The sequence below is a fragment of the Manacus vitellinus genome, unplaced genomic scaffold (genome assembly GCF_001715985.3).
Source record: "Manacus vitellinus isolate BGI_N305 unplaced genomic scaffold, ASM171598v3 scaffold_2_pilon, whole genome shotgun sequence".
In the NCBI taxonomy this organism is placed as follows: Eukaryota; Metazoa; Chordata; class Aves; order Passeriformes; family Pipridae; genus Manacus; species Manacus vitellinus.
In genome coordinates, this window is record NW_021940208.1 from 14937902 (window position 1) to 14954511 (window position 16610).

At 37.0% G+C, this 16610-nt stretch overlaps 1 protein-coding gene across 3 annotated transcripts in view; it reads left to right on the forward strand.

The window, feature by feature from the left end:
* Positions 1-10659, forward strand: part of SGCG (sarcoglycan gamma) — a 69380-nt gene extending 58721 nt beyond the window's left edge. For all 3 annotated transcript variants that reach the window (XM_018071285.1, XM_018071287.1, XM_018071286.1), the window contains exons 7-8: positions 7715-7838; positions 9333-10659. In XM_018071285.1, the coding sequence (XP_017926774.1) occupies positions 7715-7838; positions 9333-9506 (298 nt within the window). In that variant the 3' untranslated portion in view covers positions 9507-10659. The remainder of the gene's footprint in view (positions 1-7714; positions 7839-9332) is intronic.
* The last annotated feature ends 5951 nt before the right edge of the window (positions 10660-16610 follow it).

Sequence of the window (16610 nt, forward strand, 5' to 3'; positions counted from 1 at the left end):
ATCAAATTACAACTAATTGCTCCACTATTTTATAGGCTCTCAATTGCAATGTAGGACCACTGAAGATTTTTTTTAAAAGTTGCAGAATTCCTGGGAAAATGAGCTGCTTTATGAACAGCTGTTTTATTCAAGCCATTTCTCTAATGGAGTTCATGTGTATGTACACTTGCCTCTGAACAGACATCCTCATAGTATGTTTCTCTGAATTCAATTGTACCCTATTTGTTTTCTTGTGATGTTATCAGACAATTTTTCTTTATTTTCAGCAGACTGGTGATCTTTTTTATTACTGTCACAAAAACTTTATTTTGGAGAGTTACTAGTTTTAGCACAGTTAAGTTGAAAGTACAATTTTAATATTAAGCTGTATCTTGTGCTACTATAAGTTTACCTGTAAATTTTTCTGCAATGAAAGAGCCAGATTCACTTGGGAGAAAATTAATGAAAGTTCTTTTTTTAACTTAAAATTAAAAATATACTGGTATGCATACTACATTTTATTGTGGCATAAATAATAGATTGACTTAGGATTCATTGTAAGGGAGCTGTTGATATTGACATTAATCTTACTGAAACAGAATATTTGTCCTGGTGCAAGCAACTCCCAGGAGGCAATAACCCTTGGAAAATTATTTCTTTAAACCAAGCTACAAAAATTGGGATAATGTAATATGACCATTGACCAACTAATGGGCTTGACAAGGAAAAATGGATGCAGCTTTTCAGTCAATTTTTTTTCATTGTTTCATTTAGTTTGACTCAGTGAAGCTCAGACTTAGAATATCAAAGTGAATGAAAGAAATATGGAAGAGTGTCATCCGGGTAGGAAGCAATTATTCCACCTTTAAATGAAGGAATTCAATATGTGTGATGCAAAATGGGACATTTTAGAAAGAAAAATCAGCCAGCATTTGAAAGATTTATAGAAGTTACATCAAATCAGAATTTTGTGCCAAGGCCTGACTGAGAAAATATAGCTGAAAACTGCTATATTTTCATTAATATGCAGAAACTTATCAGGGAAGAAGATTTAATGAGTCATTAGTATTTCCTATTTTTTGACATTCAGGAAGAGCTATCACAGTTTACTGTTGAATACTGACACTTCCATGTCCTTAAGATATACACAGTTGCTGGAACATGCTGTTTCTCTTTGCAAGAAGATGTAATATTAGAAGCCATTCCAAAGAAAATACTCTTACAAAACAAAACAGAAATGAGGCATATACCAAGACTGAGATCTCAGTTCTGTTGTTTTGTCCTTCTTTGCCTTTGGACCTTCTGGCAAGCAACCAAAAGACACAAGGCAGAACTCCAAGATCCTCAGCTTTGGGTAATCATATTCTTCTTGCTACATCGCCCCCCACACACACTTGCCTGACCTCAAAACATCAAGCTGCTGGGACATAAGTAAATATGAGTGGGAATTGGCAGTTGGCATCAGTCTGTGCCTGCTGCTCACTCTCCACCTCGAGAACTCCAGCTTAGTTTTGCTCAGTTCGTGTCAACAGGAATCCAGCTTCCTCATAAAGAGAGGATATGGTTTGAAATTGTGTATGCTGGACCATAAATAAACACTGACAATCTCTTTTTCCTGTGTTACTAGTGTATGCTCTGTCTAGGGTTTACTCTCTTACGATGTTTAGCTGCATTGCTGAGGAATTAAACTGCTTTCAGACTAATCAAAAAGTCAATATACTCCTATTGCCTTTTAAAGGTTAACATGCATTCAAAAAGCAGGGCTAAAAGCAGACACCTACAGAGAACCAAGGCCAATTAAGCCCACAAAATCCTCTAGGTTGCTTTTTTGACTTTCAAAACAATAGTTCCTCGACAGGTTAAAGATTTTCTTTTTTAACCATTTTTATCTTGTGGGTTTTTTCCCTTCTTTTCTTACCTTTTCTATTCTTCCTCTGCTCCACGACCTCCAGTCACTGGCTGATTTAATTTTTGTTCCCCTTTCACCTTTCCAAGGTCAGATTTGAACTCTGGGGTAGGTGTTCATAGCATGCCAGAGGCATATGAGGGTTTCTTCTTTACTTAACAATGTGAAAAAGATGTTTTGGTTATAGAATCACAAAATGGTTTGGGTTGGAAGGGACCTTAAAGATCATCTGGTTCCAACCCCCCCAGCATGGGCAGGGATACCTTCCAGTAAACCAGGTTGTTCAGGGTCCCATCCAACGTGGCCTTGAACACTTCCAGGGATGGGGCATGCACAGCTTCTTTGAGCAACTTGTCCCAGTGTCTCACCATCCTCATAGCAAAAAATTTCTTCATAATATCTAATATAAACCTACTCTCTTTCAGTTTAAAACCATTACCCCTTTTTCTATCACTGCATGCCCTTATAAAAAGATAAGCTTAGTATTTTAAGTACACATGCACAGGAAGAGTTGCACAGTGTTTACTTTCACAGGAATGCAAGCTTGCAGGATCAGATCTTCAGTGTCATAACTGGCAACCTTGTTGAACTCACTGACATGGCTTTATTTAGCCTTGGAACAGTTTAGTCAAAGCACATTGTTTCTTGAAAATGTTTTTTGAGTCTGAGAAGTCATGGAGATTTTTTACTCAAGAGGTGGGTCAAACAGCTGTCTACTTGGAAGAGTAGGAGACAGTCTTATCAGGTTTGAGTTTATCATCTTCAAGGAAGTTCAGGGGAAACAATATGGAAACACACACCAGTGGAACAAGTACCAGTATTCCCGCTCCAGCTCTCCTGAGTTACAATGCTGTATCTCCTTTTTTCTTCATATTCTTCAGTCTTTCCTCTAATACTGTATTTCCCATGCATGCTCCCATATCAATGCCTAGGAACAAATGTGAAGCAGCATCTTCAGTCCTACAAAGACTAAATGGCAGAAAAAAAGGGGAGTGGGATCTTTCACTGTCTTCTGCCTCCTCATATTACTTTCTTCAAAAATCAAACCTTAATATATATATTTGTCCCTTTTGCATGGATCCTTTTATTTTAATTATTCTGAAGCACTATGGAAGTAAGACAGCATTAGAGAAGTGGAAGTGATAGATTAGCATATCTAATGAAATATAAAAATCAGATTTCTCATTTACTGGTACAAGAACATATTTCACTCAAATACTTAATACACCATGCACTGCTAAATTCTTTACCTTGCTTTTATCACTTTTATGGCAGGTATACATTTTATGAAATCTTCTCTGTGTGGTAAAATTGATCAGGCCATTTTAACCAAAAAGCAAAGAGGGAAAAGAGGAGTTACTATCTGTAAGTATGGGCACACCAGTTGTTGGGTGTACCACAATTTTAGAGGCTGTCTACCTGTTCAGTCCAATCACAGTTACCGTAGTCTTCCTCAGGTAGGGAAGAATGCATGCAGATGGGGAACTTCTACCTAAGGTCATACCAAGGAATTCTCTCTCCATTGAATGCAGAAGAGATGATGACTCATGAGCTGGAAAGGTCAAAAAGTGGAAGCAAGGACTAAACAATTCTCCAAGTTCACAAGAGCAAGCTGGTTCCTCTCTCCTGCTCTGAGTCAAGCAACCCCAAACTGCAGTAGGAAACTTGGGGTTAATAAAATTGTGATACTCTTTCTGCAGTGCTAAAACCAGCTTTCTAGTGCCTTGTGACACTTAAAAGATCAGTAAGGTATCCTTCTAATGCCTGCCAGAACAGGATGAAAAACTAGATCAATATTGCTGCAGCATGAACAGGCAGTATCAGCTGCTTCTTTACTACAACTGCATCAGTCTGTCACTGCCCTCACATCCTCCCTAACAACCAACTGAGCAATTTCTGGTGATCTTCTATCTCTACAAGTTAGCAACTTGCTTGTAGGAAAAGGGGAATCTCCAAGCCTTTAGGTTGTTAGGGTTGTTTCTGATCCAGAGCGTGGATGCTGCCGAGGTTCCCTCAAGACTTTTCCCACAATCCTTCACGAATTATTCTGCACACCTCAGCACCAAACTTCCTTGGCAGCCAGCAAAGACAGTACAGTCAACTGCTGGAACTATCTTGCCAACAAGTAAGAAGACAGCAGTGAAAACATTATCTTTGTTGTAATCTGTTGCTTTAGTTGCGATGGACTATGGAGGACCAATAGCCAGAAGGTGACAGAGCTATAAACTATTAACAGGGATCACCTATTCCCTCACTCTTCCCTGCCTTTCATTAGCTGACACTGCAGTTTTCCTGGCTGCAGGGATCAGGGCAAAGGAGAGCAAGGCAAAATACCTACTCCACAAGTTGGCCTAGTCTGGCTTTTGATTTACATTCTGTGGATATATCTACTTGAGTATCTTAATTCAAATCAGAAATGTGCTTTTGAGGGAACTCTTCCATTTGCCTGAGCTCTCCACATCTTGGTTCTCTCTTGGAACTGTTTGGGGTCCATGAATAGGGTGACATTTGGATTAACTTGAAAGCTAGGATCTCTTGGAGAATGCCTAATGTGCTCCAACCTTTCTGGGTTGCCTTTCCAGTTGGCAGAGTCAGGCAACAGCTATTCCAGGGTACTCCTCAGGACACATATAATGGGGTGTCAGGTCCTTGGCATCAAATGTTGTGCTGTCACGATCAATTTGTCTTGCACCACACCACTTGCTAATTGACCCCTGGCAGCTACCACAGTACCTAGAAGCTACTCCTACATACAGAATCAATCTTCCTAAATGAGATACAGGCTGTGATAGATGTCTCATTTAGGACAGCACATTACATAGATTAATTCCTCTAGATTGTAAAGACCATTCACTCCATCCTGTTAAATGTAATTTATGTGTCTGTAATTAAAAAAAAAAGATAAAGTGACTGGTAATAATATATTCCTTCATCATTCTAATGCACGAATTCGAGCAAACACTGTAAAATGACCAAAAACTCTTAAGACAATCCATTTCTGCCCTCTGAATCTCCAAGCACCCTCCAGCATTTGCGAACAAACCAAATTCTCGTTTTGCCAAGACTTTTGAGGAATGCACATCAATGTGTGGACTGAGAAGGGACGTTCAAAGTCAAGGTTCAACTCAGTCACACTAGGTGCCTGTTTTGCTTTTAGTACATCTGGACTTCAGACACTGAACCTTTGAATGCTGTACAGAGAAATACATCATTAATGTTATTGACTGTTGCCTTTGCTAAAATCTTACACATAATAGTTCCACTTCACTGTTTCACTACAGTATCTATTGCCAGAAAGCTCCAATGACGTGCTTTATTAGGCAAATCCACCCTTAGTTAATCTAGAAATAGGACCTGTATAGACAGCAGAAATTTAGGATTGTGATTAATATAGCAAATGTAATTCTGCCATGTAATTTAAATTATATGTAAGTCATGTTATAAATCTAAAAATGCTTCTGAAGTCTGTAGGCTTCTTACCAGCATTAATATTGGTAGAAAGTAAGAAATATTTCTCTGGTGTTTGATTGCTTTTCAGCCTCCAGATCTGATATATTCTCAAAAATCTGTCCCAGTCCTCCATCTTGTGATATTCAATACAGTTTAAAAATAAAAATTTTTGCCTACATATAGATTGCTTACACAGGTGAAGTACTTTACAAAAGAACATGAGCTATTTCAATATTTATAGCTTTTTGATGACAAACTATGGCAAGGTTATATTAAACTACCTTGACACTAACTTATGAAAATATATTAAATTTTAAGGATTGAAAATACAAACTTTGTTTAATTTTTCATTATATAATCCATACAAGTGCTCATTGAAAAATATTCCAGTGAAGCAGACTTCCCACGTAAATCACTCAGGGAAAAACTGATTTTCCATTTCATAGAAGTATAAATCTAGGGATCTAAAACTAAAAGTCATACAAAAGCTGTTAAATCCCAAACACTGCTTAATAAAGATCACTGCTACGTTAGTCGTCTTATGCAGAACAGCTCATGCTCATGCCCTTTAACTCAGCATAGTCATGACAGAAATTTGTGCCATCTCAGACTCATGGGATAAGGCATGGGATATGGTCCCAATATGGAACCATGATGCAGTTATCCATTGTTAGGATTTTAAATTATCAGTCTGGAACTTAAACTAACTGGAGGTGACTAACCCAGGAGATGTCAGGGAGAGGCAGATCATGGAAACATAAAGTCATAGAATGGGTTGGGTTGGAAAGGACTTTTGAAGATCAGAGAAGATAGAATCTTCTGCTACCTCTGGCCAGCAGTGATAAGCCAATATTGCTTATTTACAGATTTGGGGATAAAAAATTGAAGTTTAGTGACTGTGCTCAGATGTCATGGATTTACGTTTTAAGATATCAGCTGGATTTAGCTTCTTAAGAATTCAAAGATACAACTGAACTTTCTCACAAGCACAAACTGACTTCTTTTAAATTCTAGTTTTAATGAAGTAACAGGAAAAAAGGGAAGAATTTAAATAGTCTCAGTAAATTAAACCCATCAGACAGCTACATCAGGATTGTGTGTAAAATCATCTCATTCCTTTAGCAGTCAGGGTCTGCACTCGTTACCTGGTGCATACCTAGTAAAGGACTGCTGGAGCACAGCAGTCACCCGGATTGGCAGCTGTGGAACCAACACAGCATCTGCTAGGATCATGTGAGCATATGTGTGTGAGCACACGCACACACCCACACACCCACAGCCTCCTCTACATTTCTAGAAAACACAGTGGAAAAGAACATGCAGACCTGGGAACAGGGACGCGCATCTGCATTCTGCACTATGGATGAAACCCACAATATTTCATATGTGTCCAGGGAATGTACTGAATAGGAAAGGTAACAAGATGTAAAGTAAACAGGGACCACCAGTTGACTCACTTTCTCTAGCCTTCATATTCACCTGTTAAATATTGGCTGATAGTATAAACTTAGGGCTGGTGTCATCAGGAAGGGTGAACAAATATTCAGGATCAAAACCTAATAGGTATGGATTCTGATTCTGCAGTGTTCCCAGTGTCCCCAGATGAAGCAGTTCTAGGTAACAGTCAAAAGTCACTAGTTTGTAGCTAAGCTTGGGCTTTTTCTTTCCTTCTCATAAATTTTAGTTAGTACATCTATCTCTACTGCTTACCATGGAAATGATACCAAAATTCTGAAGAAACAAAGCCTTATCTCTTTGGAAAATAGGAATCATTAATCCTACACAGGTGACCTGATGAAGTGATTACTCAGCTAATGCAGTACGTTCCTGCCATCTTGTGGCACTGCAGGTTTTGCAACTCTGTTATGTTGAGTAATTTTTATTTCAAATTAAGTTAATGGTTTTTAAGTTTCAGTTGTCATCTAGTTAAACAGCACACACACATACGCTGAGCGAAATCTTGGTCTGACTAGTAGCAGTGTCAAAACTCCCGTTGATAAAAAAAACTTCCAGATTGCACTAATTGTATTAATTTCAAGGTCTTATTATGTGAAAAATGAAAATAAATTCAAACTAAATAATGTAAAAATGGATTTCAAAGATTACATTACTGTTATACTGAAATAATCTGTAGTTATGTCTGAACTAATACCTTGCATTTCTATCGTGAATTAATCTATATTTTTCAATTGGGATGCTTTGGTGAGTTTTGAAATAGATACCTCCTTTTTCTGAAGAAAAAAGAAACTGCATCTTTTATATGACTTATGTGACTTCAGGCAAGAGCCTGCAAGGGCTTGTTCAAAGTTTACTTACTTTTCAAAAATAAAGGGACATATGAGATTGTGCTACTGTCCAATTTCCTGCTCCTGCTTTCAGGCTGGAATCACCAACACGATCTTTGAGCATGGATGCACCACGAGGAATTAATATCAAAGCACAAGCTGGGAATATTGAAGCTCTTTCGCAGATGGATATCAAACTACACAGCAGTGATGGTGTGGTGAGTACAAGCCCTTCTGTTTCCATAACTATGGTTGATCTTCCTGACTGAATATAACTATAATTTCAAGTCTTTTTTTCACATCTGGTTATTTTAATTCCTCAGGTTTTAGGAGACAGAGTATTAACATTAATAGTGCCAACAATAACACTTTTATTTATGTAAATAATACTACCAATTGACATAATGTTGTATTAGCTTAGAGAAAAGCTCTCTAATAAAACTTGGATAGCAGTCGGCTCCCCATGAGCATAGTGATCCCCAGGCATCCCAGTGGGGAATGCTGGCCCAGAAATAGACACTCAGCCCCAGAGTGGCTAAATTAAGTAGTGAAGCTCTTCAGACATCATTAAGAACTGCCCTGTCAGCAACAGCACACAACATGCAGCAGCCTATTTATCCCCTCTGCGAGGCTGTACCATGCCAGTTCTTCCACAAAAGAGCTACAAATGAACCCACATCTGTCCTTAACCAGCTGGCTCGGTGGTGAGGCTTCAGCATTCAAACCAGGACAGACTGGGTCCTGCAGCAGTCCTCATGTCCAGTTATTCAGTATATGGGCAGGGATCTCCTCTCTTATCTTAGAATCATTGAATGAATTGTGTTGGAAGAGACCTTAAAGACCATCTAGTTCCAACCCCACTGCCGTGGGCAGGGACACCTTCCTCTAGGCCAGATTGCTCAAAGCTCCATCCAGTCTGGCCTTGAACACTTCAGTGATCAACAACTTCTCTGTGCAACCTGTTCCACTACCACACTGCTGGAAGAAATTCTTTTTTATACCTAATCTAAATCTACCTTTTCCAGTTTAAAACCAGTATCCCTGACAAAAAGAGTCACTCTCCAGCTTTAGTGTAGGCCCCCTTTAATTACTGGAAGGCTGAGGTCTTCCTGGAGCCTTCTCTTCTCCAGGCTGAACAACTCCAATTCCCTCAGCCTTTCCTCATAGGACATGTGCTCCATCCCTGTGAACAATTTTGTGGCCTCCTCTGGACTCACTTCAACAAGTCCATCTCTTTTTTATGCTGAGGATCCCAGAACTGGACACAATATACCAGGGCATAGTAGAGGGGCAGAATCCCCTCCCTTGACCTGCTGGCCACACTGCTTTTGATGCAGCCCAGAGTGTGATTGACTTCTTGGGCTGCAGGTGCACATTATTGGCTCATACTCAATTTTTCATCCATCAATACCCCCACATCTTTCTCCTCAGGACTTCTCTTAATCTACATTCATCACCCAGCTTATGTTTGAGATTGCCCCAACCCAGGTACAGGACCTTGAACTTCGTGAGGTCTCTGCTAAGGAATAGATGGTGGGCACCAGCTTATCCCCACATGTGTTCCAGTGTCTGCCAAGAGCCTAGCTCTCAGAGTCGGGGTAGAAGGCCATTCTTAGATATCTGCCTAGACAAATTCAGCTTGTTTTATGGCATGTTATTGCTTTACTTTATTATCTCTAACAAGCCCATTTGTCCTGCTTTTTCCCACACAGCTTTTGCTCGATGCTGAAACTGTGCGACTGCCCAAACTGCCTGAGGGTACAAGGGGTGGATCCGGTATTTCTCAGGGGCTCTATGAAATCTGTGTGTGTCCAGATGGAAAGCTCTACTTGTCAGTGGCTGGCGTGGGCTCCACCTGCCAAGAGTACAGCCGTGTCTGCCAATGAGGCACCAGAAAAGGCCGCACACCCCCTTGCGCATCTGAGTTTTGTATTACTGCTAAAAAGCATTACTGAAAGAGTATTTTTCAGAATTTAAAAAACTAAGTACTTCAATTTAGGAAGCAAATTTGTATCTACAGTTCTGGACTACAGGGTGTAAGGGGAAGAAGAGCACAAATGATATTTCAGCTTCAGAAGAATGACTTGAATCAAATTACATGTTCTGTCAGTAACACTTTGAAAACAGCCTTATGGAGAGCATAAAAAAATAAAACTAATATGTTTCCTTGCTGAACTATTATTCAGTTCAGATGTTTATGTCATTGTTCCTATTTTTGAGATCCGTGGGTTTTTTCTCTCACTACTTGTAAGCACTTACTGTATGAGTGGGTGAATTTAGATTGAGGGAACTACTTGAACTATTTGCTAAGACAAAGCATTATTTGGAGAATTCAGAAAGTGCCAGCAAATGGTCTATGCAATTTTGTTCTTGCAATAACACATGATATAAAAATGTGATATTTGTATAAGTTCTCTGTAAAAGGTGTTAATTTGCTAAAGCTTTCTATTTTAATTTGGCAACGTATATGCTGATTTGCTTATTAATGAGATTCATATAAAAATAACTAATAGTAAAAACTCCAGAAGTCATTAATACCTTCGTGCATCTCATTTCTGTCCACTATACAACAGAGAAATACGTTATTAAATTTTATAATAGCAGTTGTTTGTTCTACTGCCTGTACTATCATATTCATTTAAATCCTTTTTTATTTTAGGACATGCTAATTCAATAAGGCAATTTGTTCTGCCAGCTGGACCACTAAAAAGAAAAAAGTGTGGCTTCAGATTGTCTGACACAAGGAATTGTTTTAGCAGTGGGGAAAAAAGTTCTTTTACACAGCCCACAGGTTTCAATTAACAGGAATATTTTATTTCTGTCTGCAGCTGTTGACTGATATTTCTGATCCTGACAGAGTGGGACTCCATCACAAATGGACAGAATAAAACTGCTCTTTATTTTTTACATTAGGACTTGGGTTACAAAATAAGTGCTCACCGGAGTTGACAAACTCTTTATTAACCTTGTAAAGAAATACAGCTGCAGACCCATTCCCCTGTACAGTGTTGCACTGAACACAAATAAATTGTTTGCACATCTCTGGGTAGCAAGATTTGTATTTAATAGTCTGTTGTTTAAACCTCATGGGTTTTTAATTCCTTTGATGCTGTTTTGTATACACTTGATGGTATTGTTATCCAGGAAGGAGCTGCTATCACATGGTGCCTTGGTGTCTATTTACAAAAGGATTTTAACCCATAATTGTTAGTAAACCACAGAATGTCCATCCTTTGGAAAAAATAATAATCATCCTTAAAACAGGAGAATTGGAACAAAATAGTTACTAGCTTTTTTTAAACTTGCTACTTCGGCTCTGTTGAACAAGGGAAGAAAACCAACACTCAGTTAACATGCCTGGTACACACAAAAGCCTGAGCTGAGGAACAGTCCCCTGTTGACAGTATCCACTGGTATTGCGGTAAAGCCCTGGGCAGTCCCTGCCTCAAGGGCTGCCTTTGCAATTTACCTAACTAGTCTGATGTACAAAACTGAAACTGCCCTTCGGCATTAATTGTAAAGCCCCCACAATTAATGCAAGCTAGAAGAGCTTCAACAGGGCAAGTAGAAAACGCTGAAGCTGAGCTTAAGCAATTGAAGCAAGGTCTCACATGTTATTTGGAGACTGCTCCAATTGCTAATACATTCCCTAAATGAGAAGTAGGAAGCCACACTTCTTTAACATCTGAAATTCCCTTTTCCTGGGCTTAGACTCACTCGCTCCTACCTTCAGGAGCAGGTCTGAGGCTGCTGGCCATAAAGAGAAGAATTTATATCTCTACAACAATATCTCTTGATTATATCTGCCCCTCCAACTAAGCCCTCTTCTGAGGCAGACTTTAACAGAAACATGTCTTCAGTATTCCTTAGGCAGTTTAGGTGGTTCCAGCTCCATGCATAAGCTTTTACAAACCAAATTACGAGCAGACTTAGCTTATTCATTGGATAGAAAGTATGAGTATTAAAATAAAGATCAGCAAATACCTTTGCATGTGCCATATTCCTAAAAATTCCTCCTAGAAGAAGTAGCTTGGAGGGCTGTAATGTCAACAGTCTCTTATAATAAGATGTAGTATTAACAGCAAAACTGGGAAGTGCTTAGAGATTTCAGTCACTGTCTAGTTTCAAAGGCATTTGAATTGTCACCCTTCCCAAATTTCTGACACCACAGAACATATGTCCACTTCCATGTAGTATCAAACTAATCATTCACCTAATCTAATCACTGTAAATTAGTTACAAACTGCCTATCCTGCCAGCAATAGAAGCACAGCACTTTAAGTTATATTTATGTTATATTTTAAGCTTTTGTTTTGGAGGCACATTTTCAAATGTTATTTGCCAGTTAACAAAGAACAAAGGATTGAACTAAGGCTTTCCATGTATCGCAAGAATAACCTCTACCTTCTGGGTATATGGAAGCCACTTCTGTTGCAACTTCTTACACTGATGTTGTGCTGTTTTAGTTAATGTTTTTACAGAACTGAGGTATACAGCTCAGACAGTAGTGTTACCCTGACTGGTAACACTACTAATGGCACTTCATTTAGACATTGCAATAACTACCACCTTTCTTGTACAGATAAACCTTCTGGACTTGCCTCAGTTCACAGGTGGATTCTGATTATTATTGAAAAATAAACAGGTCTGCTGTACCCTCAGTGCTGCCATCACCCAAATAACCAACTTGCCCCTTTTCATTGCTTAAATTTCATTCTTCTTATCATTATGCTACAACATTGTTATCAGAAGTATTGTTGCAGTGTAGAAGTTGTGTACATTTTTTAAAGCATGGATGGCAACATCCTATCACTGGAGAACTTTTTTTGGATCTTTTTTCTTTTAGATGTGATTAGTGGTAAAACAAAATTTACACTAAAATTACTACACTATAATCAGGTGATGCTAAAATCTCAATTGTTAATCTCAATATAGCTCATACATCACTAAATTATCATTTCTGATATCTCCACATGGATGTCTTTCCCTTTCTTATTAATACTTAAAAATTACTGTTTCTATTTGAATCAAATTTCAGCAAATAGTTACAGATTAACAGAAAATTATGGCACAGGGCAGTGTGAGTATGCAGTTCTCTAATTTATTTGTAAAAGTGTTACCCAAATGGAGAAGAGAAAAAAATCACTACCAGCATAGTGAACCTTATTGTGGTGGGGAAAAAAATATTTACTCCCTCAAAAAGAATTATTTACAGCAATTCTTGTAACTGGTTGCAGTTGTTACACAGCAGAAAAATTATAGTAAAACTTCATTGGTGATTGCCCAAACTCAATCCTTTTTGTTTCCATTTTACAGTCCTTTAGTGTTTACACTTGTCTATCTTTATATAGCTTTATGCAAAAGGAAATTGCGAGAATTGAAAACTGAGTTCTTGAATAAACTTTATACCTTTTGAAAAGTCTGCTTTCTCCTTTTGTGTTCAAATGAAACACAGCTTAAATGAATGTTTTCATTTTTAAACAAAATTATCTTCCCAAGACTCTAAGAATGTGAAATGTACAGAATTTAAAAATATGAACAAAAATCTTGGTCCAAACTAAAAATGTACTTTGCAGAATTTAGAAAATGCTTTACAAGTAGGTTACACTGGACATCAAGAATTCTTTGTCTTAATCAAAGAATTAAAAGTAAACAAAAAAATTACTCAAGTGGTACTGAACTAATCATCCAGAAAACAAACCAAACAGTTTTGATTAAAAACTCATTGACAAATCCCTTCATGTGACAAAAATGTATGTCTTCAAATGAAAACATTTACTTTGGCTGTCAAGTTTAATTATCTTTGAACTATTAATTCTGCCTTTGTTCCATAAGACCAATCCAACCTTTCTCAAGTGTTCAGGTCCAGCAACAGAAAATCTCAAAGGTACTACCCCCCTCTACTTTAACTGGAGCAATTACAATAGATTTAATTACAGCCTTGTTTAAAACAACCCATGTACCAAGTGAATGCAATCCTTATAGTAAGTTTTTAAATCCTATTTTCCAAATCACCACAGTAACTTTACTGATAATGATATGAGTACAAATCATGCAAAACTGCATTTTTTACACAATAAATCATTTATTTTTCTTTTGGTAGTCAGATACACAAAAATCTATTTCCTTAACAAGAAAAAAAACGTTATTTTTCATGTCTCTAATTGCTGAGGCAATTGTTCAGTGCTTTTTTAAACAGCTGTGTATGCCACTGTTTGAGAGGAAAAAAAGCTCCCACAGGAAGCTAGTAACAAGCCTGTCAAGGCTTCTTACAACTGCAGTTCCTTAGATTTCAGCTACCAAATGTATAGTTAAATCAGTCACCTGTACTACTGATTTTTTTGCTAAACTTCTCAGCTAGAATCCTGGGAGGCAAGACTGCTGAAGCTCCTTTTCCTAGATACAGTGCTGGTACCTGTGGAAGACAGGACATATACCAGAACAAAGAGACATTTTCTCTAATGTGAATTTGTGTAATGTGCAGAATTACTTGTCAAACATATTTTTGTGAAACCTATATGCTAACATTTACTTCTACAGACCCTTACTAAGGAATCATCACATCTAACTGTTCTAAGCTTCCACACCCAACTCAGGCACGTTGCCAAGTATCCCAGCTGAGCTAAAAGGAAGTAACAATTAAGCATTTTATTTATGTATTTTTATTTTTAATCAAGAATTAAATGGCACTTATGAAATCAGTTTCTATCACAATATGGTTTCCTGGTCTCACAAGGCCTCTTTATTTAGGCTAGCTGTTACAGTGAATTAAGCAAATAAGAAAAGAAACTAAGAGACTTCCAGTTGAAACACCACTTTTGCCTTCCTCTCTGCATCTGTATGTAAATTTTAGTTTCTATCCAGCTTCTATAATAGAATAAATTAATTTTTCTGTGTCATTCAGGTTTTCTTGCTCATCTTGGTTCAATATTTAAAATTGCTTCAGATCATTATCTTCCTAAGAACTGGGACCATTTTCTTTCTCACAGTGTCAGCACTTAACAATATACACAAAATAAACAAAAATTTTAACAAAATAGTTTAGTAATTCTTCACAGCCAGTTAAACAGTTCATAAAAATAATACTGGTAAGGCAACATAAGTTGCTTATAAAACACAGCTAGATACTTAAAAAAAATTTCTTTCTCAAAAGGTCACCTAAAAACAGGGAAGTGTTCATAGTGCTCCTGTTACTCTTTTGCATGCTGCCATGCTACCTTATGTTTTAGCTCCATTTAAAATGAAAACCGTGAGAACTGTTTCCTTTTCAAGTATTTTGCTTATCCTCAATGCTATTCATCTGACTTATTGCACAAAGCAAGAACCACAAAGGAATCTATTTTAAAAACATACGGAAAAAAACTAAACTGATTTATTTCATGGCACACCAGGACTTGTGTTTTACTTACATGCTGTTTATTGCAAAAAATCAGCAAAATGCACAATTTCTCTGAGAAAATTGCAAACATTTGTCATTGCAAGAAAAAAGCACATTTCCTTTTCAATAGTATTTTAATATTTGTACAATTATTTAGAATTAATTGAAAAGAGATTGTGTATTTACCTATAGAAAAGAAAGCTTGAAATAATAGGTAAATTTAGCCTATTTTATAAAACCAAAACACATCAGACTGAAATATATGTTTGCATTTTTCTTTATTAAAATTATGGCACTTAATATTTATCAGCAGAAATAATAATGGGGCTCCACAATCAGAAGCAGTATCATTTTCCAAACATCACATTTGTTCAAGAATGAGCCCTTATAATTTACTCAAAACTGAAGCAGTCTTCATCACGATTTTTTATTTTCAGATTACAACACTATCACAGCTGTATCAGCCGTGCAAGTTTGCTGTTCTTTATTTTCTTTTGTATTCTTTAAGTTAAGTTGCAGTTTCACTGTGCTGTCAAGTAGACAACTGTAATAGCATGTCACTGGAAAATGTGTAACATTTATGTTTAATGTGGCTGATCCAGCAAAGAAAAATCCTTCCATTTAGCATTATCCTTCCATTATTTATTTTTTAAAATTTTTTACAAAAAGCTAATGTTGACCATATTGCATGACATTACCAAAAGTATTACAAACTATAAAAGAAAGAGTGTGAACTAAAAATAAGGTTTCTCTAGGGCTGTAGTGAATAACAAAATAAAAAGAGCATTACATTGCAGCACCTTTAAACATGTAACAAAAAACAGTGCTCTGTGTACACCAAAAATGGGTTACTGAGTTGTACTATTATCAATGTTTGTTTGTGGAAAAATATATATATATGTACACACACAAAGGCACACACACAGGGGGGAGGAAAGAAACTCAAGCATTTAGATATCTGAAAACTGAGTTTTGGTGTTCAAAAAACAAAGAAATCATAAAACACCATATAATAATGTTCACAGATTTTATAACATCCACATGCATTTTTCATTAAACAAAAGATGACAAGCTCTAGGAAAAAAAAGAAAGTAAATTAAATACTTCATTATTTTATAATAAGGTAAATGCAATCAATGCATGACACGACATTGCATGTTAAATCAAGTATTAAAATAACTGTACCAGTTTACCGGTACTAAACTATCCTTTAAACGTTTACAATGTGATGCTGCAGCAAATTTATAATCAGATCCAGCTGATAAGGGTATTACTGTGAGTGGCATGAATTTCCACAGAACACAAAAGAATACAGAAATGCTTTGGAGCAATACCTCCAAAGTTATTTTAACTTCCATCCAATCTCCCATTTCATTGTATGTCCAGTCTTAAGACTAATACATTGAAAACGGACATTAGCCTTTCAGAAACATTATATTAAATGAAATAAATCTAATAAGGAGTTATAATTACAGGCTTCATCTAACAGAAAGCTCAGCTTTGGTTATATAAAGTGCAGTTCAATAATATGCCAATTAATCACAATGTTGTACAATACAGCTAATTTCTGCAGCTCAAATTCCTTGCAAATTCTAAAAAATATTCATGTTTT